The sequence below is a fragment of the Carcharhinus amblyrhynchos genome, unplaced genomic scaffold (assembly GCF_965287045.1).
Source record: "Carcharhinus amblyrhynchos unplaced genomic scaffold, sCarAmb.v2.hapA chromosome_1110, whole genome shotgun sequence".
Taxonomy (NCBI): Eukaryota; Metazoa; Chordata; class Chondrichthyes; order Carcharhiniformes; family Carcharhinidae; genus Carcharhinus; species Carcharhinus amblyrhynchos.
Genome location: NW_027650850.1, coordinates 12,501 through 39,376, shown reverse-complemented (window position 1 = coordinate 39,376; position 26,876 = coordinate 12,501). Strand labels below are relative to the sequence as shown.

General features: G+C 52.0%; 1 protein-coding gene and 1 pseudogene across 2 annotated transcripts in view; both read right to left on the bottom strand.

Annotated features, from left to right (window-relative positions):
- Positions 1–6,048: 6,048 nt before the first annotated feature.
- On the bottom strand, positions 6,049–19,223 carry LOC145340527 (tumor necrosis factor receptor superfamily member 5-like; annotated as a pseudogene). Its single transcript, XR_013886258.1, has 8 exons — positions 18,907–19,223; positions 13,768–13,855; positions 12,985–13,110; positions 10,632–10,787; positions 10,450–10,539; positions 8,373–8,542; positions 7,469–7,497; positions 6,049–6,389 (listed from the first exon to the last, which is right to left on the bottom strand). The product of XR_013886258.1 is annotated as a tumor necrosis factor receptor superfamily member 5-like (transcript).
- A 6,518-nt stretch (positions 19,224–25,741) lies between these two features.
- Positions 25,742–26,876, bottom strand: part of cops7a (COP9 constitutive photomorphogenic homolog subunit 7A) — an 8,840-nt gene continuing 7,705 nt past the window's right edge. The window contains exons 6-7 of the mRNA XM_080184995.1: positions 26,186–26,322; positions 25,742–26,085 (exon numbers count right to left, since the gene is read on the bottom strand). Coding sequence (XP_080041121.1) covers positions 26,046–26,085; positions 26,186–26,322 — 177 coding nt within the window. The 3' untranslated portion in view covers positions 25,742–26,045. The remainder of the gene's footprint in view (positions 26,086–26,185; positions 26,323–26,876) is intronic.

Here is a 26,876-nt window from a genome sequence, read left to right as displayed (position 1 = left end):
TCCAACTAATTTCGAAACTTATCGCCCTCTGAACTGTCTCTTTCCTCTTTTTTTTAAATCCTTGTATATATTTCCTCTGGATAAATAAAATTACTTTTCTTAATGAGATTGACAGGTTATATTATCCCTTGCGGCTAAGAGCGAGGGGTTGGTGGGGGAGACGGGGGGGGGGTCGTTTCGAGCTTCTTGGTGTTCCGGCACCGAGCTTAATCTCCTTTTGAGAAGCCATGCCAAATAACCCAAAGCAAACCTCCTCGCTTCGTAATCTGTGTTTGGGAAGGTGTTTCCTCGCCTTGTTAATGTTTAGGTGCTCATTCAGACACTTGCTTTGAGTGAACAATTAATGAGCCATTTATTTAACCGAGCGGGGACTTTAATTAAACGAGTAGCACATCGATTAAAGTCAGGTTTGACTGGAATGCTGTTCAAATAAATACAAGGATCATTCACTGACCGAACCAAAAAAAATTCATAATTTAGTCACACTCAAACATTATACTGGATAAAAGCGAATCCCTGCGGCTGCTGGAACCAAAAGGGAAAATCTGGTCTGGAAGGTCATGCTGGAAGGTCTGGCAGCACCTGTAAGGAGAGGAAAGATGTGACGTTTCAAGCCCAGCTTTGAGAAAGGGTCGAATCGTCAGCTCTTTTCTCTCCTTACAGATGCTGCCAGACCTGCTGAGGTTTTCCAGCAATTTCGCCCTCGGTCTCAGAACTATACAACCAGGTGTCTTGGCTTTGGGAAATCTTTTGGAGTGCTTCTGTCAATTTGGCTGTCCGTAATCTCTCTCTCAATTTTGGTACCCTTCATTAGATGGAGGGTTTCCTTGAGAGATGTTTTAAGTTGGGAGGGAGTCACTCTTGCCCTCTCTAGGTGTGAAGGGGTGGTGGCTCTTCAGTTGAACGAACTGAACTGCAGGCAAGTAGTTGCGTTCGTGTTTACAACCGGGAACTTTAACTAAACAAGTAACACGTTGATTAAAGTAAGCTTCCACTGGAATGCTGTTCAAATAAATACAAGGATCATTCATTACCAAAAAATAACCATTTAGTCTCACTCAAAAATATACAATCAGCTCTGGAAAACCTTTGGAGTTCTTCTGTTGCTCCAGCTGTCTATAAGCTCTTTCTGATTTTCGGTACCCTCCATTAGATGGAGGGTTCTCTTAAAAGCTATTGTAAGCTGGCAGGGAGTCACTCTTGCCCTCTCTAGGTGTGAAGAGATGGCAGCTCTTCAGTTGAACAAACTGAACTCCAGACAAGCAGTTGCGATCCCTGTTTATAACCGGGAGCTTTAACTAAACAAGTAACACGTTGATTAAAGTAAGGTTTTACTGGAATGCTGTTCAAATAAATACAAGGATCATTCATCAACAAAGAAAAAAATAATTTAGTCACTCTCAAAAATTTACATCCAGATTTGGAAAACCTTTTGGAGTTCTTCTGTTGCTTCAGCTGTCTGTAGTCTCTTTCTGATTTTTGGTATCCTTCGTTAGCTCGATGGCGGTTTCTCTTGGCGGTTTCTCTTAAGAGATATTGTAAGCTGGCAGGGAGCCGTGCTTTGCCCTCTCTAGGTGGTTGAGAGGTGGTAATTCTTCAGCTGGGCAGCACGGTAGCACAGTGGGTTAGCGCTGCTGCTTCACAGCTCCAGGGTCCCGGGTTCGATTCCTGGCTCAGGGTCACTGTCTGTGTAGAGCTTGCACATTCTCCACGTGTCTGCATGGGTTTCCTCCGGGTGCTCCGGGATCCTCCCACAGTACAAAGATGTGCGGGTTACGTGGATTGGCCATGCTAAGAAGTTGGTCCTTAGCGTCCAGGGATGTGTAGGTTAGAGGGATTAGTGGGTATAATATGTAGGAATGTGAGGATAGGGCCTGGGTGGGATTGTGTTTGGTGCAGACTTGATGGGCCAAAGGGCCTCTTTCTGCACTGTAGGTTCTATGATTAACTGAGCTGCAAGCAGGCGGTTGAGTTTCTCTGACCTATTAATTTTCCGATGGCAGCATTGGTCTGATGTTGTCATTTTCAAATTAACTTGTGTCGTCTATAAACTGCTAGGCTGTCAGATTGCAAAAGCCTGTTACCAAAGCAACCCTGATGCTTGGTCCTTGAAAACAAATGTTGCACTCTGTGTACCTCTGCGTGTTAAACATACAAGCACTGAACACAAACTCAACTGCACAGCGGGAGGCGGGGGCGCGGTAGGATTTCCCAGGAGACTGGAGAGGTTACTGACAGCTCCTTGCCTTAAAAACATTCAACAAGGTAACTTCAACTGGGCAGGGGAATTCCACAGATTCACAACCCCTTTGTGTGAAGAAGTTCCTCCTCAACTCAGTCCGAAATCTGCTCCCCTTATTTGAGGCTATTACAGGGGAACTTGTTTAAAGATGTTGGGGAACGTGTCGCTATCGCTGGCAAGTCTTGCCATTTAGCACCCGTCTCTATGAGGTGGCACAGCGCCAGGGACCCGGGTTCGATTCCCGGCCTTGGGTCACTGTCTGTGTGGACTCTGCACCTTCTCCCCGTGTCTGCTTGGGTTTTCTCTGGGTGCTCCAGTTTCCTCCCACAGTCTGAAAGATGTGCTGGTTAGGGGTGCATTGGCCGTGCTAAATTCTCTCAGTGTAACCCCAACAGGAGTGTGGCGACTAGGGGGATTTTCACAGTAACTTCATTGCAGTGTTAATGTAAGCCTACTTGTGACACTAATAATAAATAAGTGAATAACCAGTATAAACAACTGACAGTTACCCCGAATGTGGTCACAAATCTGCCCCAGCGACCAAGCACAATTCTCCCATCATTCCCGGGACAAGGGTGTCTCTGACCGGGTCCCTCATTTATCCCGCCCCCCCCCCAGTCCTTAATTCTCCCCCCCTTGAGAAGGGGGGAGATGGGTGAGACGCCATCTTGAACCCAGTGTGTCAGTGTAGGTACACCCACGGCGCTGTTAGGGAGGGAGTCCCGGGATTGTATTGGACATCAGTCAGTCCCCATGTGTGGTGTAGGTACACCCACGGCGCTGTTAGGGAGGGAGTTCCGGGGGTTGTTATTGGACATCAGTCAGTCCCCATGTGTGGTGTAGGTACACCCACGGCGCTGTTAGGGAGGGAGTTCTGGGATTGTTATTGGACATCAGTCCGTCCTTGTGTGTGGTGTAGGTACATCCATGGTGCTGTTAGGGAGGGAGTTCCGGGATTGTTATTGGATATCAATCAGTCCCTGTGTATGGTGTAGGTACACCCACGGCGCTGTTAGGGAGGGAGTCCTGGGATTGTTATTGGACGTCAGTCAGTCCCCGGGTGTGTGTGTGTGTGTGTGTGTGGTGTAGGTACACCCACGGCGCTGTTAGGGAGGGAGTCCTGGGATTGTTATTGGACATCCGTCAGTCCCCGTGTGTGTGTGGTGTAGGTACACCCACGGTGCTGTTAGGGAGGAGTTTCCGGGATTGTTATTGGACATCAGTCAGTCCCCGTGTGTGTGTGTGGTGTAGGTACACCCACGGCGCTGTTAGGGAGGGAGTTCCGGGATTGTTATTGGACATCAGTCAGTCCCCGTGTGTGTGTGGTGTAGGTACACCCACGGCGCTGTTAGGGAGGGAGTTCCGGGATTGTTATTGGACGTCAGTCAGTCCCCGTGTGTGTGTGGTGTAGGTACACCCACGGCGCTGTTAGGGAGGGAGTTCCGGGATTGTTATTGGACATCAGTCCATCCTTGTGTGTGGTGTAGGTACATCCATGGTGCTGTTAGGGAGGGAATCCCGGGATTGTTATTGGACATCAATCAGTCCCCATGTGTGTGTGTGGTGTAGGTACACCCACGGCGCTGTTAGGGAGGGAGTTCCGGGATTGTTATTGGACATCAATCAGTCCCCGTGTGTGTGTGTGTGTGTGGTGTAGGTACACCCACGGCGCTGTTAGGGAGGGAGTTCCGGGATTGTTATTGGACATCAGTCAGTCCCCGTGTGTGTGTGTGGTGTAGGTACACCCACGGCGCTGTTAGGGAGGGAGTCCCGGGATTGTTATTGGACATCAGTCAGTCCCCGTGTGTGTGTGTGGTGTAGGTACACCCACGGCGCTGTTAGGGAGGGAGTCCTGGGATTGTTATTGGACATCAGTCAGTCCCCGTGTGTGTGTGTGTGTGTGTGTGTGTGGTGTAGGTACACCCACGGCGCTGTTAGGGAGGGAGTTCCGGGATTCCCGACCCCGGCCACAGTAAAGGAACGGCCGATATGTTCCGAGTCGGGAGGGTGTGAGGGGCTCGGGGAGGGGGGGGAACTCGCAGGCGGTGGGTGTGTCTGCTGCACCCCCCCCTTGTCCTTCTAGAGGTGGGGGGTTTGGAAGGAGCTGTGGAAGGAGCCTTGGCGAGTCTCTGCGGGGCATCTTGTAGACGGTACACACGGCTGTGTCGGGGGGTGGAGGGAGTGAATGTTTGAGGTTCGTGTGTCGATCGATCGAGTGGGGAGGGGGGTGCTGCTTTGTCCTGGATGGTGTCGAGCTTTTCTCGAGTGTTATCGGGAGCCGCACCCATCCGGGCGAGCGGAGAGTCTCCCATCCTGACCTGTGTCCCTTGTAGATGGTGGGACAGGGCTTGGTGGGGGGGAGGTGAGTTACTCTCCGCAGGATTCCAGCCTCTGACCTGCTCTGGGAGCCACAGTATTTATAGGGCTGGGTCCCAGATCAGCTTCTGGTCAACGGTAACCCCCAGGATGTCAGGGAGGGGATTTCAGCGATGGTTAGACCATTGTCATTGTGGGGGGGAAGATTCTTTTGTTGGCGATGGGTGCTGCCTGGCACTTTGTGGGCACAAATGCGGTACAACAAGGACAGGTAATAAAAAATGAAAATTCTGTCCTTCATTGCTAGAGGAGATTAAAAACAGCGAGGTGATGTTGTATAAGGTGCTGGGAGGCCACACCTGGGAGTTCCTGTGTACGGTTTTGGTCTCCTTACCCGAGAAAGGATAGACGGGCACTGGGAGGGGGTTGCAGAGGCCATTCACGAGGTCGATTCCAGAGGGTTGGCGCATGAGGAGAGACTGGGGGAGGAGGGCGCGACACTGGGATTCAGAACACCCTCCCTGCGTCTACCCCGTCCAGTTGTCCTGTTAGAATTTTTAATAAGTCTCCATGAGATTTCCCCCACCTCTCCAGCGAGAACAACCCTAACCTCGTCGCAGAGGTTTACAGCGGGGAGACGGGCCCCCCCCCCCCCCCCCGTTCTGTGTCGTGCGGAAAACCCAAACCTCGGGGGGAAAAGCCTACGAGATTACCAAGGAAGTACGTAAGCAGGGAGGTTGTTTCCAGTGACGGGTGAAACCAGAACTAGAGAGAGAGGGGGGGGGGGTCATGGCCTCAAAATAAGGGGAAGCAGATTTCGGACGGAGCTGAGCAGGAATTTCGTCAGACAAAGGGGTTTGTGAATCTGTGGAATTCAGTTGAGACGGCCTCGTTTTAAGGCAAGGGAATAGACAGATTTTTGAACAGGTCACCCTGTTTATAGAAAGGATATTATTAAAACTAGAAAGAGCGCGGAAAAGATTTACTAGGATGCTACCGGGATTTGATGGATTGAGCTATAAGGATAGGCTGGGACTTTTTCTCTGGAGCGTAGAGGGGGTGATTTTATAGAGGTCTATAAAATAATGAGGGGGCACAGATCAGCGAGATAGTCAATATCTTTTCCCCAAAGGTAGGGAGTCTAAACTATAGGGCACAGGTTTAAGGAAGAGATACAAAAGGGTCCAGAGGGGCAATTTTTTCACCCAGAGGGTGGTGAGTGTCTGGAACGAGCTGCCAGAGGTGGGTACAATTTTTGTCTTTTAAAAAGCGTTTAGACGGTTACAGGGGGAGAGAGGGATGTGGGCCAATTGTGGGCAATTGGGACCAGCTTAGAGGTTTGAAACAAAAGGGGCAGTACGGACAAATTGGACCGAAAGGGCCCTGTTTCTCTGCCTAAACCTCTGTGACTATGAGAAGTTGAGTGTCTCTTGCTTTGACACTTGTAAATGACATGGGTTCAAGAAATCAGGCTTCAAGCTCCTTTAATACTTGATTTACAGCATTTAATATTAAACTAATATAAATCTACAAAATATAAATAATTCCAGTGCAGACTCCAGTGAGTGTGAGAGAGAGCGGGCATGTTGAAGAGTCTTTCCCCAGAAACATGCCAACGTCTGTGTGTGTGTGTGCGTTAGACAGACTTCCCCAGGTTTGGGAGTGGAAATGAGTCTGTATCAGAGAGACCTGCCCAGCTACACGAGTGCAGCAATACTGTTTCATCAATAAATACTCAGACAATCTCCCGTAAACTTTTTTCCCTCTTTGAATTAAGATACTCATTCTCCCGCACCCGATAATCCTTCGACATCAGAGGGGGGTTCGGTTCCTGTGCAACGCAAAACAGAAGGGAACGGTTAAGATTTAGACAGCAGAATCCCAGTACACTGTCCCCCCCATCAAACACTCCCAGGACAGGTACAGCACGGGGTTAGATACAGAGTAAAGCTCCCTGTACACTGTCCCCCCCCATCAAACACTCCCAGGACAGGTACAGCACGGGGTTAGATACAGAGTAAAGCTCTCTCTACACTGTCCCCCCCATCAAACACTCCAGGACAGGTACAGCACGGGGTTAGATACAGAGTAAAGCTCCCTCTACACTGTCCCCCCCATCAAACACTCCAGGACAGGTACAGCACGGGGTTAGATACAGAGTAAAAGCTCCCTCTACACTGTCCCCCCATCAAACACTCCCAGGACAGGTACAGCACGGGGTAGATACAGAGTAAAGCTCCCTCTACACTGTCCCCCCCATCAAACACTCCCAGGACAGGTACAGCACGGGGGTTAGATACAGAGTAAAGCTCCCTCTACACTGTCCCCCCATCAAACACTCCCAGGACAGGTACAGCCACGGGGTTAGATACAGAGTAAAGCTCCCTCTACACTGTCCCCCCCATCCAAACACTCCCAGGACAGGTACAGCACGGGGTTAGATACAGAGTAAAGCTCCCTCTACACTGTCCCCCCATCAAACACTCCCAGGACAGGTACAGCACGGGGTTAGATACAGAGTAAAAGCTCCCTCTACACTGTCCCCCCCATCAAACACTCCCAGGACAGGTACAGCACGGGGTTAGATACAGAGTAAAGCTCCCTCTACACTGTCCCCCCCATCAAACACTCCCAGGACAGGTACAGCACGGGGTTAGATACAGAGTAAAGCTCCCTCTACACTGTCCCCCCCATCAAACACTCCCAGGACAGGTACAGCACGGGGTTAGATACAGAGTAAAGCTCCCTCTACACTGTCCCCCCCATCAAACACTCCAGGACAGGTACAGCACGGGGTTAGATACAGAGTAAAGCTCCCTCTACACTGTCCCCCCCATCAAACACTCCCAGGACTGGTACAGCACGGAGTAGATACAGAGTAAAGCTCCCTTTTATAATTTTAAATCTCACCTCTTTTTCTACAGTATTTGCAGAGGAAGCTAAAAATAAAAATATTCGTTGTTAGTGTATCAAAAATCTGTTCCCAATCAGAAGGGGAGGGGATTCACCCTCTCTCACACACACACACACACACACACACACCACACACATATAGGGCAGCCCGGTATCCCGATCGGAAGAGACAGCGAGGTGGGATTAACCCTCTCACCCACCTCCTCCCAGTTACACACGCACACACATTAGGCAGCCCGTATCCCGATCGGAGAGAGAGGGGAGAATTAACCCTCTCACCCACCTCCTCCAGTTACATATACACACACCGGGCAGCCTGTAAACCTGATCGGACAGAGGGGGGGATTAACCCTCTCCCCCACCTCCTCCCAGTTACACACACACACAGGGCAGCCCGTATCCCGATCGGAGGGACAGAGGAGGGGATTAACCCTTTCACCCACCTCCTCCCAGTTACACACGCACACACATTAGGCAGCCCGTATCCCGATCGGAGAGACAGCGAGGTGGGATTAACCCTCTCACCCACCTCCTCCCAGTTACATATACACACACTGGGCAGCCTGTAACCTGATCGGACAGAGGGGGGATTAACCCTCTCACCCACCTCCTCCCAGTTACACACACACACTGGGCAGCCCATATCCCGATCGGAGAGGGGGGGATTAACCCTCTCCCCCAGCTCCTCCCAGTTACACACGCACACACATATAGGGCAGCCCGTATCCCGATCAGAGAGACAGCGAGGTGGGATTAACTCGCTCCCCCACCTCCTCCCAGTTACACACACACACACACACACACACAGGGCAGCCCGTATCCCTATCGGAGAGACAGAGGAGGGGATTAACCCCTGCATTTCCGGATCCTAGTCTGACCTCTATCTCTCTTTGGGACATACCTCTGTGTTTTCGGACGCAGGTATAAGTGAGGAGCAGTGCGAAGGAGATGGTAAACAGTCGCTCCAAGACCCAGGGCGATGGTCATTAAGGAACGGTCTGTCCTGATTCCACACTCAGTGTCCGACACTGCGCTTCCAGCTCTTAACGTCTCCATACCAGATCCTCACATCTGTCGGAGTAAACCAGAGAATGTTATCGACTCCCAGAGCCCTTTCTCCCTGCCCCTCTCTCTCTGTCTCTTCCCTCTCTCTGACCCCCCTTTCTCTGTCCCTCCCACTCTCTGCCCCCCACCTCTTCCTGCCCCCCTTTCTGTCCCTCCCCTCTCTCTCTCTGTCCCTCTCTCTCTGGCCCCCTCTCTGTCTTCCTCTCTCTCTCTCTCCTCTCTCTCTCTCTGTCCCTCCCTCTCTCTGCCCCCCTCTCTGTCTCTTTCCCTCTCTCTCTCTCTCTGTCCTCCCTCTCTCTGCCCCCCTCTCTGTCTCTTCCCCTCTCTGTCTCTTCCCCCTCTCTCTCTCTGCCCCCCTCTCTCTCTGCCCCCCCTCTCTGTCTCTCCCCTCTCCATCTCTCTCTCTCTGTCCCTCCCTCTCTCTGCCCCCCTCTCTGTCTCTCCCCTCTCTCTCTCTCTCTCTCTCTCTGTCCCTCCCTCTCTCTGCCCCCCTCTCTGTCCTCCCTCTCTCTGCCCCTCCTCTCTCTCTCTGCCCCCCTCTCTGTCTCTCTGTCCTCCCTCTCTCTGCCCCTCCTCCTCTCTCTGTCCCCCCTCTCTGTCTCTCTGTCCTCCCTCTCTCTGCCCCTCCTCCTCTCTCTGTCCCCCCTCTCTGTCTCTCTGTCCTCCCTCTCTCTGCCCCTCCTCCTCTCTCTGTCCCCCCTCTCTGTCTCTCTGACCTCCCTCTCTCTGTCCCCCTCTCTGTCTCTCTGACCTCCCTCTCTCTGTCCCCCCTCTCTGTCTCTTCCCCCTCTCTGTCCTCCCTCTCTCCCCCTTTCTCTGTCCCCTCATAAGACATAGGAGCAGAATGAGGCCACTCTGCCCATCGAGTCTGCTCCACCATTCAATCGTGGCTGATGTTTTTCTCATCCCCGTTCTCCTGCCTTTTCCCCATAACCCCTGATCCCCTTATTAGTCAGGAACCTATTATCCCTGTCCCCACCCCCACCTCACACCCCATCTCTCTCTACGTCTCCCTCACTCTCCGTCTCTGTCTCTCACTCCGTCTGTGTCTGTCTCTCTCACTCTCTCTCTCCCTGTCTCTCTCTCTCACTCTCTCCCTGTCTCTTTCTCTCTGTGTCTGTCTCTCTCACTCTCTCCCTGTCTCTCTGTCTCTGTCTGTCTCTCTCTCTGTCTCTCTCTCTTTCTCTCCTCTCTTTCTCTGTCTCTCTCTGTCTCTCTCTCTCTGTCTTTGTCTCTCTCTCTCTCTTTCTCTGTCTCTGTCTCTCTCTCTCTCTGTCTCTCTCTCTCTGTCTCTCTCTCTCTCTGTCTCTCTCTCTCTGTCTCTCTCTCTCTGTCTCTGTCTTTGTCTCTCTCTTTCTCTGTCTCTTTCTCTCACTCTCTCTCTCTTTCTTTCTCTGTCTCTCTGTCTCTCTCTCTCTTCTGTCTCTCTCTCTCTGTCTCTCTCTCTCTGTCTCTCTCTCTCTGTCTCTCTCTCTCTCTGTCTCTCTCTCTCTGTCTCTCTCTCTGTTTTCTCTCTCTCTCTCTCTCTCTCTCTCTCTCTCTCTGTCTCTCTCTCTGTTTCTCTCTCTCTCTCTCTCTCTCTGTCTCTCTCTGTCTCTCTCTCTCTGTCTCTCTCTCTGTTTCTCTCTCTCTCTCTTTCTGTCTCTCTCTGTCTCTCTCTCTGTCTCTCTCTCTGTCTCTCTCTCTGTCTCTCTCTCTCTCTCTGTCTCTCTCTCTGTTTCTCTCTCTCTCTCTTTCTGTCTCTCTGTCTCTTCTCTCTGTCTCTCTCTCTGTCTCTCTCTCTCTCTGTCTCTCTCTCTATTTCTCTCTCTCTCTCTTTCTGTCTCTCTGTCTCTCTCTGTCTCTCTCTGTCTCTCTCTGTGCTGCCCTCTCTCTCCGACACAGTCTGACAAAGATAGGAAGTGTGAACTCACCGTGTCCAGGGTTCACAGGGACTTCCTGACTCTGAATTGCTGAAGAGTTCTGCTGACAGGGTTGACACTCTGTTCGATTGTTCTCTGAGTCTGGGGAAATCAGAAAAACATCACGGGGACTGTCAAACTTTCCAATTTTCAGAAAACTGTCAGGGTAATGTAGGGGGAGCTCTGATTTGTACCTGTTATTACTGGCCCCTCTCCAATTTTACAGATAAGTCTTTTGCAAGCTGTGCACTCTCCGTCGGCATTGCGATTCTCACAGTGGAACCCATCGCGACAGCCACATTTCCTGGGTTGCAATGCAGTGCACGGTTGCAATTCCTCAAATCCATAATCTGTCAGTCAAACGAGGGAGATCAATTGGTCAGAATTGGTTTATAAACTTGTTTACGAGACATTCCGTCCATTTATTCCCCATCGCTCGTTGCAGCTCTTGAGAAGGATGGTGGGTGAGCCGCCATCTTGAACTCTCTGTGGTCCCCCCCCACAACCCCTGTGTCGGTCTCAATGACTGACCGTCTCCCAAATATGGTCAGGAATCTGCCCCAACCACTGACGGTTCCCCCCCTCCCCCACCTTGAGAAGGAGGATGGGTGAGCCGCCATCTTGAAATTGCTGTAGCAGTGTAGGTACACCCACGGTGCTGTTAGGGAGGGAGTTCCGGGATTGTTATTGGACATCAGTCAGTCCCCGTGTGTGTGTGTGTGTGTGGTGTAGGTACACCCACGGTGCTGTTAGGGGAGGGAGTTCCGGGATTGTTATTGGACATCAGTCAGTCCCCGTGTGTGTGTGTGTGTGTAGGTACACCCACGGTGCTGTTAGGGAGGGAGTTCCGGGATTGTTATTGGACATCAGTCAGTCCCCGTGTGTGTGTGTGTGTTCGTGTAGGTACACCCACGGCGCTGTTTGGGAGGGAGTCCCGGGATTGTTATTGGACGTCAGTCAGTCCCTGTGTGTGTGTGTGTGTGTGTGTGTGTGGTGTAGGTACACCCACGGCGCTGTTAGGGAGGGAGTTCCGGGATTGTTATTGGACATCAGTCACTCCCCGTGTGTGTGTGGTGTAGGTACACCCAAGGCGCTGTTAGTGAGGGAGTTCCAGGATCGTTATTGGACATGTCAGTCCCTGTGTGTGTGTGGTGTAGGTACACCCACGGCGCTGTTAGTGAGGGAGTTCCAGGATCGTTATTGGACATGTCAGTCCCTGTGTGTGTGTGTGTAGGTACACCCACGGCGCTGTTAGGGAGGGAGTTCCAGGATTGTTATTGGACATCAGTCAGTCCCCGTGTGTGTGTGTGTGTGTGTGGTGTAGGTACACCCACGGCGCTGTTAGGGAGGGAGTCCCAGGATTGTTATTGGACATCAGTCAGTCCCCGTGTGTGTGTGTGTGGTGTAGGTACACCCACGGTGCTGTTAGGGAGGGAGTTCCAGGATTGTTATTGGACATCAGTCAGTCCCCGTGTGTGTGTGTGTGTGTGTGGTGTAGGTACACCCACGGCGCTGTTAGGGAGGGAGTCCCGGGATTGTTATTGGACGTCAGTCAGTCCCTGTGTGTGTGTGTGTGTGTGTGGTGTAGGTACACCCACGGCGCTGTTAGGGAGGGAGTTCCGGGATTCCGACCCCAGCCACAGTGAAGGAACGGCCGATATGTTTCCGAGTCGGGATGGTGTGAGGGACTGGGAGGGGGGGGGAACTCGCAGGCGGTGGGTGTGTCTGCTGCCCCCCCCCGTCTCCTGTCCTTCTAGAGGTGGGGGGTTTGGAAGGAGCTGTGGAAGGAGCCTTGGTGAGTCTCTGCGGGGCATCTTGTAGACGGTACATACGGCTGTGTCGGGGGGTGGAGGGAGTGGATGTTTGTGGGTCGCGTGTCGATCGATCGAGCGGGGTGGGGGGGTGGGGGTTGCTGCTTTGTCCTGGATGGTGTCGAGCTTTCTCGAGTGTTGTCGGGAGCCGCACCCATCCGGGCGAGCGGAGAGTCTCCCGTCCTGACCTGTGTCCCTTGTAGATGGTGGGACAGGGCTTTGGGAGGGGGGGAGGTGAGTTACTCTCCGCAGGATTCCCAGCCTCTGACCTGCTCTGGGAGCCACAGTATTTACACGGCTGGGTCCCAGATCGGCTTCTGGTCAACGGTAACCCCCAGGATGTCGGGAAGGGGATTCAGCGATGGTTAGACCATTGAGTGCCAAGGGGAGAGATGGTTAGATTCTCTCTTGTTGGCGATGGGCATTGCTTGGCACTTGGGTGTGTGGGTGCGAATGTCACTCGCCAGTTCGCCAGCAATGGTTCGATTCTGTCTTGTCACACCCATGGAAGAAGGCTATTGGCACTCTGTTACACTGTCAGTATCACAGTGTCGAAATGCGCAGAGAAAGATCCCACGAATTGTACCAGTGATGATGATTGATGACTAACATTCTGCACTCAAATGCCAGCAACATTTTCCTCCGACTCCCTCCAATACCAGCACCCCCCCCACCGCCCCCCGCATCAGGTTCCCCCCCCACTCCCCTCCCTCCAGAAATCTTGCATCAGCGGCACCTTGGTCACAGGATGAGCACTTCAGACAGTTGGGAAGGCCGTTCCAGGCGTCCGTGTACTCGCCCTGGCCACAGGGGGCACACTGCGTCTGGGCAGTCAGAGTGCATTCCTCCCTCACATAGCTGCCTGGAGTGGAGAGAGAGAGAATGAGACAGTCAGTAAGAGAGAGCGAGAGAGACGGGCACAGAGAGAGAGAGGATGCAGAGAGAAAGAGAGACAGGCGCAGAGGGAGAGAGAGAGAGAGAGACGGATGGATGGAGAGAAAGAAAGAGACGGATGGACGGATGGATGGATGGAGAGACAGAGAGAGACGGACATTTAGAGAGAGAGAGATGGACAGACAGAAGGAGAGAGAAAGAGAGACGGACAGAGAGAGAGATGTACAGAGAGGGAGAAACGGACGGAGACAGAGAAAGAGACAGACAGAGAGAAAGAGAGACGAACAGAGAAAGAGAGATGGCGAGAGAGAGACAGATGGATGGGACAGATGGAGAGGGAAAGAGAGAGAGAGGTACAGAGAGAGAGAAACAGAAAGATGGAGAGAGAGAGAGAGAGAGAGAGATGGATGGAGAGAGAGACAGACAGACAGAGATAGACAGAGAGAGAGAGTCACACTGGGAGAGACACAGAGAGGAGAGATGGTTGGAGAGAGGGAGAGAGACAGACAGACAGAGAGAGAGACAAACAGACAGACAGAGAGAGACAGACAGAGAGAAAGACAGACAGAGAGAGAGACAGAGACGGAGACAGAGAGAGAGAGAGACAGACAGTTGTTGTCCTTACCAGCTGGACACTTGTTGCAGCACTGATTGTCACCTTGATACTGCCGATCAGAACAGGAACTGTGGCAGTGAACAGTACCTAGTAACAGCTGCAGAGAAGATAGACTGGCTATTAACCTGATTGGAAAAATTCCCTGCCCACTGCATGCACAGAAAGATCCCACAACAGCACCACAATCCAACGATTAGATTCCAGTCTGTAACTCACTCCCGGGTATCTGTTATTCTGTATATAAACCACCCCGAAACCCTCGATTAGATTCCAGTCTGTAACTCACTCCCGGGTATCTGTTATTCTGTATATAAACCCCCCCGAACCCCTCGATTAGATTCCAGGCTGTAACTCACTCCCGGGTATCTGTTATTCTGTATATAAACCACCCCGAACCACTCGATTAGATTCCAGTCTGTAACTCACTCCCGGGTATCTGTTATTCTATATATAAACCACCCCGAACCCCTCGATTAGATTCCAGTCTGTAACTCACTCCCGGGTGTCTGTTATACCGTTTTTAACCCACCCCGAACCCCTCGATTAGATTCCAGTCTGTAACTCACTCCCGGGTGTCTGTTATACTGTTTTTAAACCACCCCGAACCCTCGATTAGATTCCATTCTGTAACTCACTCCCGGGTATCTGTTATTCTGTATATAAACCAGCCCGAACCCCTCGATTAGATCCAGTCTGTAACTCACTCCCGGGTATCTGTTATTCTATACATAAACCAACCCGAACCCCTCGATTAGATTCCAGTCTGTAACTCACTCCCGGGTATCTGTTATTCTGTATATAAACCACCCCGAACCCCTCGATTAGATTCCAGTCTGTAACTCGCTCCCGGGTATCTGTTATTCTGTATGTAAACCATCCCGAACCCCTCGATTAGATTCCAGTCTGTAACTCACTCCCGGGTGTCTGTTATACTGTTTTTAAACCACCCCGAACCCCTCGATTAGATTCCAGTCTGTAACTCACTCCCAGGTATCTGTTATTCTGTATATAAACCACCCCGAACCCCTCGATTAGATTCCAGTCTGTAACTCACTCCAGGGATCTGTTATTCTGTATATAAACCACCCCGAACCCCTCGATTAGATTCCAGTCTGTAACTCACTCCCGGGTATCTGTTATTCTGTATATAAACCACCCCGAACCACTCGATTAGATTCCAGTCTGTAACTCACTCCCAGGTATCTGTTATTCTATATATAAACCACACCGAACCCCTCGATTAGATTCCAGTCTGTAACTCACTCCCGGGTATCTGTTATTCTATATATAAACCACACCGAACCCCTCGATTAGATTCCAGTCTGTAACTCACTCCCGGGATCTGTTATTCTGTATATAAACCACCCCGAACTCCTCGATTAGATTCCAGTCTGTAACTCACTCCCGGGTATTTGTTATTCTATATATAAACCACCCCGAACCCCTCGATTAGATTCCAGTCTGTAACTCACTCCCAGGTATCTGTTATTCTGTATATAAACCACCCCAAACCCCTCGATTAGATTCCAGTCTGTAACTCGCTCCCGGGTATCTGTTATTCTGTATGTAAACCATCCCGAACCCCTCGATTAGATTCCAGTCTGTAACTCACTCCCAGGTATCTGTTATTCTATATATAAACCACCCCGAACCCCTCGATTAGATTCCAGTCTGTAACTCACTCCCGGGTGTCTGTTATACTGTTTTTAAACCACCCCGAACCCCTCGATTAGATTCCAGTCTGTAACTCACTCCTGGGTGTCTGTTATACTGTTTTTAAACCACCCCGAACCCCTCGATTAGATTCCAGTCTGTAACTCACTCCCGGGTATCTATTATTCTGTATATAAACCAGCCCAAACCCCTCAATTAGATTCCAGTCTGTAACTCACTCCCGGGTATCTGTTATTCTATACCTAAACCACCCCGAACCCCTCGATTAGTTTCCAGTCTGTAACTCACTCCCGGGTATCTGTTATTCTGTATGTAAACCATCCCGAACCCCTCGATTTGATTCCAGTCTGTAACTCACTCCCGGGTATCTGTTATTCTGTATGTAAACCATCCCAAACCCCTCGATTTGATTCCAGTCTGTAACTCACTCCCGGGTGTCAGTTATACTGTTTTTAAACCACCCCGAACCCCTCGATTAGATTCCAGTCTGTAACTCACTCCTGGGATCTGTTATTCTGTATATAAACCACCCCGAACCCCTCGTTTAGATTCCAGTCTGTAACTCACTCCCGGGTATCTGTTATTCTGTATATAAACCACCCCGAACCACTCGATTAGATTCCAGTCTGTAACTCACTCCCAGGTATCTGTTATTCTATATATAAACCACACCGAACCCCTCGATTAGATTCCAGTCTGTAACTCACTCCCGGGTATCTGTTATTCTATATATAAACCACACCGAACCCCTCGATTAGATTCCAGTCTGTAACTCACTCCCGGGTATCTGTTATTCTATGTATAAACCACCCCAAACCCCTCGATTAGATTCCAGTCTGTAACTCGCTCCCGGGTATCTGTTATTGTATGTATAAATCACCCCGAACCCCTCGATTAGATTCCAGTCTGTAACTCGCTCCCGGGTATCTGTTATTCTATATATAAACCACCCCGAACCCCTCGATTAGATTCCAGTCTGTAACTCACTCCCGGGTATCTGTTATTCTATATATAAACCACCCCGAACCCCTCGATTAGATTCCAGTCTGTAACTCACTCCCGGGTATCTGTTATTCTGTATATAAACCACCCCGAACCCCTCGATTAGATTCCAGTCTGTAACTCACTCCCGGGTATCTGTTGTTCTGTATATAAACCACCCCGAACCCCTCGATTAGATTCCAGTCTGTAACTCACTCCCGGGTATCTGTTGTTCTGTATATAAACCACCCCGAACCCCTCGATTAGATTCCAGTCTGTAACTCACTCCCGGGTATCTGTTGTTCTGTATATAAACCACCCCGAACCCCTCGATTAGATTCCAGTCTGTAACTCACTCCCGGGTATCTGTTATTCTGTATATAAACCACCCCGAACCCCTCGATTAGATTCCAGTCTGTAACTCACTCCCGGGTATCTGTTATTCTATATATAAACCACCCCGAACCCCTCGATTAGATTCCAGTCTGTAACTCACTCCCGGGTATCTGTTATTCTGTATATAAACCACCCCGAACCCCTCGATTAGATTCCAGTCTGTAACTCACTCCCGGGTATCTGTTATTCTGTATATAAACCACCCCGAACCTCTCGATTAGATTCCAGTCTGTAACTCACTCCCGGGTATCTGTTATTCTATATATAAACCACCCCGAACCCCTCGATTAGATTCCAGTCTGTAACTCACTCCCGGGTATCTGTTGTTCTGTATATAAACCACCCCGAACCCCTCGATTAGATTCCAGTCTGTAACTCACTCCCGGGTATCTGTTGTTCTGTATATAAACCACCCCGAACCCCTCGATTAGATTCCAGTCTGTAACTCACTCCCGGGTATCTGTTGTTCTGTATATAAACCACCCCGAACCCCTCGATTAGATTCCAGTCTGTAACTCACTCCCGGGTATCTGTTGTTCTGTATATAAACCACCCCGAACCCCTCGATTAGATTCCAGTCTGTAACTCACTCCCGGGTATCTGTTATTCTGTATATAAACCACCCCGAACCCCTCGATTAGATTCCAGTATGTAACTCACTCCCGGGTATCTGTTATTCTATATATAAACCACCCCGAACCCCTCGATTAGATTCCAGTCTGTAACTCACTCCCGGGTATCTGTTATTCTGTATATAAACCACCCCGAACCCCTCGATTAGATTCCAGTCTGTAACTCACTCCCGGGTATCTGTTATTCTATATATAAACCACCCCGAACCCCTCGATTAGATTCCAGTCTGTAACTCACTCCCGGGTATCCGTTATTCTGTATATAAACCACCCCGAACCCCTTGGGGCGGAGAGAGGGCAGAGAGTGACAGGGAGACAAGAGTGGGGCAGGGGGGAGACAGAGAGTGAGAGAGGGGGATAGAGAGTGAGAAAGGGGGAGTGTGAGAGAGGGGGACAGAGATTAAGAAAGTGGGGGACAGAATGAGAGAGGGAGAGAGAGACGGGGGGACAGAGAGAGAGAGACGGGTGGACAGAGAGAGAGAGAGGGGATAGAGAGTGGGAAAGGGGAAGTGTGAGAGAGGGGGACAGAGATTAAGAAAGTGGGGGACAGAATGAGAGAGAGAGAGAGACGGGGGGACAGAGAGAGAGAGACGGGTGGACAGAGAGAGAGGGAGGGGATAGAGAGTGAGAAAGGGGGAGTGTGAGAGAGGGGGACAGAGATTAAGAAAGTGGGGGACAGAATGAGAGAGAGAGAGAGAGAGACGGGTGGACAGAGAGAGGGAGGGGATAGAGAGTGAGAAAGGGGGAGTGTGAGAGAGGGGGACAGAGATTAAGAAAGTGGGGGACAGAATGAGAGAGAGAGAGAGACGGGGTGACAGAGAGAGAGAGAGACGGGGGGACAGAGAGAGAGAGAGACGGGGGACAGAGAGAGAGAGAGACGGGGGGACAGAGAGAGAGAGAGACGGGGGGACAGAGAGAGAGGGAGGGGATAGAGAAAGGTGGGGGGCAGATAATGAGAGAGAGTAGGGGGAAGAGAGAGAGTGGGGGTGCAGAGAGAGAAAGGGAGAGAGAGAGTGCGAGGGCAGAGAGAGAGAGAATGGGGGGCAGAGAGAGAGAATGGGGGGCAGAGAGGGAGAGAGGGAGTGTGGGGGGCAGAGAGGGAGTGGGGGGTCAGAGAGAGAGAGAGTGTGGGGGGCAGAGAGAGGGAGTGGGGGGTCAGAGAGAGAGGGAGTGGGGATGCAGAGTGAGAAGGAACGAGAGGGCAGAGAGAGAGAGAGACTTGGGGAGCGATAAACAAGAAAGAATGAGGGTTGGGGAGTGTAAGCGGGAGTGGAGGGCGGGGTGGGTGATGGAGAGAGATGTAAAACGGGGGGTTGAGGAAGAGAGAGAGGAGGGAGGATGTGGGGGTGAGGGATGCGCAGGGAGAGGGGAATGAGGAGAGAGAGGGTTGGGGGACAAGGGAGTCTTTTGAACTTGATACACACACGCACGCCACAGCGAGAATAGGTCAACAGAATAAACTCACCAGAAAACAGGTCACACGCATTGTCCTGTGAATGACTGCAGAGAGAGAGAGGGGGAGAGAGACCGTAAGAGACAGAGATGGCGAGAGAGAGAGACAGAGAGGTCTGATCTGATGCAGAGCCACAGTCAATCTGGAAGAAAAAAAAATTGCATAAATCTCTGCACAGTTTCACTTTCAAATCAGTCATAAAGACCCACCCTAAAACTCCCAGAGAGTGGAATGTCCCCTCACAACACCACTGACACCAACACTGCTGTACTTTACACAACATCTGTCTTAATCTAACCCCGTGCTGTACCTGTCCTGGGAGTGTTTGATGGGGGACAGTGTAGAGGGAGCTTTACTCTGTATCTAACCCCGTGCTGTACCTGTCCTGGGAGTGTTTGATGGGGGGACAGTGTAGAGGGAGCTTTACTCTGTATCTAACCCCGTGCTGTACCTGTCCTGGGAGTGTTTGATGGGGGGACAGTGTAGAGGGAGCTTTACTCTGTATCTAACCCCGTGCTGTCCCTGTCCTGGGAGTGTTTGATGCGGGGACAGTGTAGAGGGAGCTTTACTCTGTATCTAACCCCGTGCTGTACCTGTCCTGGGAGTGTTTAATTGGGGGGGACAGTGTAGAGGGAGCTTTACTCTGTATCTAACCCCGTGCTGTACCTGTCCTGGGAGTGTTTGATGGGGGGACAGTGTAGAGAGAGATTTACTCTGTATCTAACCCCGTGCTGTCCCTGTCCTGGGAGTGTTTAATTGGGGGGGACAGTGTAGAGGGAGCTTTATCTGTATCTAACCCCGTGCTGTACCTGTCCTGGGAGTGTTTGATGGGGACAGTGTAGAGGGAGCTTTACTCTGTATCTAACCCCGTGCTGTACCTGTCCTGGGAGTGTTTGATGGGGGGACAGTGTAGAGAGAGATTTACTCTGTATCTAACCCCGTGCTGTCCCTGTCCTGGGAGTGTTTAATTGGGGGGGACAGTGTAGAGGGAGCTTTATCTGTATCTAACCCCGTGCTGTACCTGTCCTGGGAGTGTTTGATGGGGACAGTGTAGAGGGAGCTTTACTCTGTATCTAACCCCGTGCTGTCCCTGTCCTGGGAGTGTTTGATGGGGGGACAGTGTAGAGGGAGCTTTACGCTGTATCTAACCCCGTGCTGTACCTGTCCTGGGAGTGTTTGATGGGGGGATAGTGTGGAGGGAGCTTTACTCTGTATCTAACCCCGTGCTGTACCTGTCCTGGGAGTGTTTGATGGGGGAACAGTGTAGAGGGAGCTTTACTCTGTATCTAACCCCGTGCTGTACCTGTCCTGGGAGTGTTTGATGGGGGAACAGTGTAGAGGGAGCTTTACTCTGTATCTAACCCTGTGCTGTACCTGTCCTGGGAGTGTTTGATGGGGGGGACAGTGTAGAGGGAGCTTTACTCTGTATCTAACCCCGTGCTGTACCTGTCCTGGGAGTGTTTGATGGGGGTACAGTGTAGAGGGAGCTTTACTCTGTATCTAACCCCGTGCTGTACCTGTCCTGGGAGTGTTTGATGGGGGACAGTGTAGAGGGAGCTTTACTCTGTATCTAACCCCGTGCTGTACCTGTCCTGGGAGTGTTTGATGGGGGGACAGTGTAGAGGGAGCTTTACTCTGTATCTAACCCCGTGCTGTACCTGTCCTGGGAGTGTTTGATGGGGGGACAGTGTAGAGGGAGCTTTACTCTGTATCTAACCCCGTGCTGTACCTGTCCTGGGAGTGTTTGATGGGGGGACAGTGTAGAGGGAGCTTTACTCTGTATCTAACCCCGTGCTGTACCTGTCCTGGGAGTGTTTGATGGAGGGACAGTGTAGAGGGAGCTTTACTCTGTATCTAACCCCGTGCTGTACCTGTCCTGGGAGTGTTTGATGGAGGAGGGTCATTTAATTATGATGAGTTCTGGTCTCTGTTCTGCAGTGAGTAACCATAACCTTATAATGATGTGAGCTTAGGGAGATCCCCTACCCTCCTACACCAATCTCGGCACTTCTCTGTCCATTGCACCGGTTCATGGTGACAGAGGCAGGGGGGAGTCCATCAGAATTCAGAGAAATATTTTGCATTTTAAGTTTAACAACAGTTCCAGTCACCCTGGGTTAGCGACAGGGCCGTGTAGGGGGTGGGGGACTCTGCGGCAGGGGAGGGGGGGGATGATGAATCGGCCCCACTCCTGCTCCCGATCCCTGGGGTTAGGGAGGGAGGGAGAATCGGCCCCATTCCTGCTCCCGATCCCTGGAGTTAGAGAGGGAGAATCGGCCCCATTCCTGCTCCCGATCCCTGAGTTAGGAAGGGAGGGTGGGGGATGCAGCACAGGAATGAGTAACTGAGATTTGGATCTGTTCTCCGGGTCTCTCGTTGTGTACAGTCGAGAGAGAGAGAGTGGGTGACGGTACTCAAACAGGGTATTTCCCCCACCGTTGCCCTGGGAGTTCCCTCGCTGCAGCCCAGCTGAGCCGCTTCCCGTCCAAAACAAGGCAAGAGGCACAGTAAGATCCCACTCAGCAACCTCGCAAACCTGTGCGCCAGTCGCAGAAGGTAGATGTACAGGTGCAGCGGGGTGGGGGGGGGGGGGGGCGCGGGTGAAGAAGGCAGTTGGTACGTTGGCCTTTCATTGCGAGAGGTTTCGAGTACAGGAGCATGGACGTGTTGTTACAATTATACACGGTCCTTGGTGAGACCACACGCACAGAGTAGCGTGTGCAGTTCTGTTCTCCTTTTAGGAGGAAGGAGGGTCCTGCTCTCGAGGGAGCGCAGTCGAGGTTTATTTGAAGGAACGATGTTAGATTTATTATTGTCACGTCTACTGGGATACAGTGAGAAGTACTGTTTCTTGTGCGCTATACAAAGCATACCGTTCATCGAGAAGGAGAGGGTGCAGAATGTAGTGTTACAGTCACAGCGAGGGTGTAGAGAAAGATCAGCTTAATATTTGATTTGATTTATTATTGTCACTGGGATACAGTGAAAAGTATTGTTTCTTGCGCGCTGTACAGACAAAGCATACCATTCATAGAGAAGGAAAGGAGAGGGTGCAGAATGTAGTGTTACAGTCACAGCGAGGGTGTAGAGAAAGATCAGCTTAATATTTGATTTGATTTATTATTGTCACTGGGATACAGTGAAAAGTATTGTTTCTCGCGCGCTATACAGACAAAGCATACCGTTCATAGAGAAGGAAAGGAGAGGGTGCAGAATGTAGTGTTACAGTCACAGCGAGGGTGCAGAGAAAGATCAACTTAATATTTGATCTGATTTATTATTATCACATGTACTGGGCTACAGTCCTTTGTTTTGTTGACTTTGAGGGAGAGTTTTTTTGGTCTCCTCGTCTGAGGAAGGATATTCTTGCTGTCATGGGAGTTCAGCAAAAGTTAACCAGGCTGATTCCTGGGTTGGCGGGACTGATGTACGAGGGGAGATTGACTAGGTTAGGACTGGTTGCTGGAGAGTACAATGTGCATCGAGCACTCCCAGAGACAGGTACAATACAGAGCTCCCTCTACATTACCCTGACAGTGTAACCCCCCCCCCACCCCCCTCCCCACTTTATACCCAGTGTCAGCATCGAGCACTCCCAGAGACAGGTACAATACAGAGCTCCCTCTACATTACCCTGACAGTGTAACCCCTCCCCACCCCCCTCCCCACTTTATACCCAGTGTCAGCATCGAGCACTCCCAGAGACAGGTACAATACAGAGCTCCCTCTACATTACCCTGACAGTGTAACCCCCCCCACCCCCCTCCCCACTTTATACCCAGTGTCAGCATCGAGCACTCCCAGAGACAGGTACAATACAGAGCTCCCTCTACATTACCCTGACAGTGTAACCCCCCACACCCCCCTCCCCACTTTATACCCAGTGTCAGCATCGAGCACTCCCAGAGACAGGTACAATACAGAGCTCCCTCTACATTACCCTGACAGTGTAACCCACCCCACCCCCCTCCCCACTTTATACCCAGTGTCAGCATCGAGCACTCCCAGAGACAGGTACAATACAGAGCTCCCTCTACATTACCCTGACAGTGTAACCCCCCCCCCAACCCCCTCCCCACTTTATACCCAGTGTCAGCATCGAACACTCCCAGAGACAGGTACAATACAGAGCTCCCTCTACATTACCCTGACAGTGTAACCCCCCCCACCCCACTCCCCACTTTATACCCAGTGTCAGCATCGAGCACTCCCAGAGACAGGTACAATACAGAGCTCCCTCTACATTACCCTGACAGTGTAACCCCCCCACCCCCCTCCCCACTTTATACCCAGTGTCAGCATCGAGCACTCCCAGAGACAGGTACAATACAGAGCTCCCTCTACATTACCCTGACAGTGTAACCCCCCCCCCCCCACCCCACTTTATACCCAGTGTCAGCATCGAGCACTCCCAGAGACAGGTACAATACAGAGCTCCCTCTACATTACCCTGACAGTGTAACCCCCCGCCAACCCCCTCCCCACTTTATACCCAGTGTCAGCATCGAGCACTCCCAGAGACAGGTACAATACAGAGCTCCCTCTACATTACCCTGACAGTGTAACCCCCCCCACCCCCCCTCCCCACTTTATACCCAGTGTCAGCATCGAGCACTCCCAGAGACAGGTACAATACAGAGCTCCCTCTACATTACCCTGACAGTGTAACCCCCCGACCCCCCTCCCCACTTTATACCCAGTGTCAGCATCGAGCACTCCCAGAGACAGGTACAATACAGAGCTCCCTCTACATTACCTTGACAGTGTAACCCACCCCACCCCCCTCCCCACTTTATACCCAGTGTCAGCATCGAGCACTCCCAGAGACAGGTACAATACAGAGCTCCCTCTACATTACCCTGACAGTGTAACCCCCCCCCAACCCCCTCCCCACTTTATACCCAGTGTCAGCATCGAGCACTCCCAGAGACAGGTACAATACAGAGCTCCCTCTACATTACCCTGACAGTGTAACCCCCCCCCCAACCCCCTCCCCACTTTATACCCAGTGTCAGCATCGAACACTCCCAGAGACAGGTACAATACAGAGCTCCTTACCCTCGCACACACAGAGGACACGTAAAGATGTAGTCACGTGGAAGTCATAATATTTTAATGTGTAGATTTTGATACAGTTACAGAGATAAAGAATTTAACTCTTTAATAATACACACACGCACACACACATGCGGACCTGCGTAGAGACGGAGCAGTGATAGCTACATTATCTGCAGAGTCTGCAGGAGTGATCCGGCTCTCAGCTGGGGTGGGGGGGGGGGGGGGGGGTCGCAGTAAAGAGTGCAGTCAGACCCAGTCTGTGCTACCGTAGGGTTCACATCAATGGAGGTGTCTGCTGGGACCAGGCTCCATCTCTCTCTCTCTCTCACAAAGAGCCTGTCCTGAGCATTGCTTTCCGATACACGATCGTGCGCGCGCGCACACACACACACACGCACACGCACACACACGCTTATACACACACTCACACGCACCCTCCATTACTCTCTGACACAGATCACTGTCTCACTGTACACACCCCACAGAGAGAGACAGAGGACAGGGAGGAAGAGAGAGAGAGAGAGGGAGAGCGAGGGAGGGGGGTCTGAAGGAGGGGAGGGGGGGCAGCGGGGAGGAGGGAGGAGGGGGTCTGGGGGGGGGAAGAGGGAGGGAGGCAGGGGGGCTGGGGGGGGAGGGGCTGGGGGAGAGAGAGAGAGACAGGAGGGGCTGGGGGGGGGGGAGAGAGAAAGAGACAGACATAGACGGACAAAAAGAGAAATGGGGAAGAGAGTTTTTAAGTTTATTTATTAGTCTCACAAGTCGGCTGACATTAACACTGCAATGAAGTTAATGTGAAAATCCCCTAGTCGCCCACACTCCTGTTTGGGCTACACTGAGGGAGAATTTAGCACAGCCCAGTGCAGCCTAACCAGCAGGTCTTTCAGACTGTGGGAGGAAACCGGAGCACCCGGAGAAAACCCACACAGACATGGGGAGAATGTGCAGACTCCACACAGACAGAGACCCAAGGCTGGGAATGAAACCCGGGTCCCTGGCGCTGTGAGACAGCAGTGCTAACCCACTGTGTCACCATGCCCCCCCCCCGGGAATCGAACCCGGGTCCCTGGCGCTGTGAGACAGCAGTGCTAACCCACTGTGTCACCATGCACCCCCCCGGGAATCGAACCCGGGTCCCTGGCGCTGTGAGACAGCAGTGCTAACCCACTGTGTCACCGTGCCCCCCCCCCCCGGGAATCGAACCCGGGTCCCTGGCGCTGTGAGACAGCAGTGCTAACCCACTGTGTCACCGTGCACCCCCCCGGGAATCGAACCCGGGTCCCTGGCGCTGTGAGACAGCAGTGCTAACCCACTGTGTCACCGTGCCCCCCCCCCCGGGAATCGAACCCGGGTCCCTGGCGCTGTGAGACAGCAGCGCTAACCCACTGTGTCACCGTGTCCCCCCGGGGAATCGAACCCGGGTCCCTGGCGCTGTGAGACAGCAGTGCTAACCCACTGTGTCACCGTGTCCCCCCCCCCCGGGAATCGAACCCGGGTCCCTGGCGCTGTGAGACAGCAGTGCTAACCCACTGTGTCACCGTGCCCCCCGGGAATCGAACCCGGGTCCCTGGCGCTGTGAGACAGCAGTGCTAACCCACTGTGTCACCGTGTGTCCCCCCCCGGGAATCGAACCCGGGTCCCTGGCGCTGTGAGACAGCAGTGCTAACCCACTGTGTCACCGTGCCCCCCGGGAATCGAACCCGGGTCCCTGGCGCTGTGAGACAGCAGTGCTAACCCACTGTGTCACCGTGCCCCCCCCCCCCCCCCCCGGGAATCGAACCCGGGTCCCTGGCGCTGTGAGACAGCAGTGCTAACCCACTGTGTCACCGTGCCCCCCCCCCCGGGAATCGAACCCGGGTCCCCGGCGCTGTGAGACAGCAGTGCTAACCCACTGTGTCACCGTGCCCCCCCCGGGAATCGAACCCGGGTCCCTGGCGCTGTGAGAGACAGAAAGGGAGAGGGAGAGAGAGAGACAGAGAAACAGAAACAGAGAGACAAAGAGAGCGTGGGGGACAGAGAGAGACAGTGTGATGGATTAAGGGGGAGAGAGAGAGAGAGAGAGGAGGGGGGATAAATATGCAGCCAGGGATGAATCATTAATTTGATTTGGACCAGATCTTCCCACTTCCTCGCAGTCTGCAACAGAAACAGAAAGATCCAGTCAACTAACAGAGAGACTTAATTAAACTTGTTATACAGGAACAGGAGGAGGCCATTCAGCCCCTCTATGGCTTACCCTTTCACTTTGGAAGCTTTCTTGCTGGACTGGCGTTGGTCGGGGGGAGCTGCGGGTTCCCTGGTTTCCATCACGTGTTGTTCAGATTCCTGCACAGACCCTCCGGTAGCCTTCAGTGTCTTCTTCAAGTTCAACACCTGCCAGGACAGGTACAGCACGGGGTTAGATACAGAGTAAAGCTCCCTCTACACTGTCCCCCCATCAAACACTCCCAGGACAGGTACAGCACGGGGTTAGATACAGAGTAAAGCTCCCTCTACACTGTCCCCCCATCAAACACTCCCAGGACAGATACAGCACGGGGTTAGATACAGAGTAAAGCTCCCTCTACACTGTACCCCCATCAAACACTCCCAGGACAGGTACAGCACGGGGTTAGATACAGAGTAAAGCTCCCTCTACACTGTCCCCCCATCAAACACTCCCAGGACAGGTACAGCACGGGGTTAGATACAGGGTAAAGCTCCCTCTACACTGTACCCCCATCAAACACTCCCAGGACAGGTACGGCACGGGGTTAGATACAGAGTAAAGCTCCCTCTACACTGTCCCCCCATCAAACACTCCCAGGACAGGTACAGCACGGGGTTAGATACAGAGTAAAGCTCCCTCTACACTGTCCCCCCATCAAACACTCCCAGGACAGGTACAGCACGGGGTTAGATACAGAGTAAAGCTCCCTCTACACTGT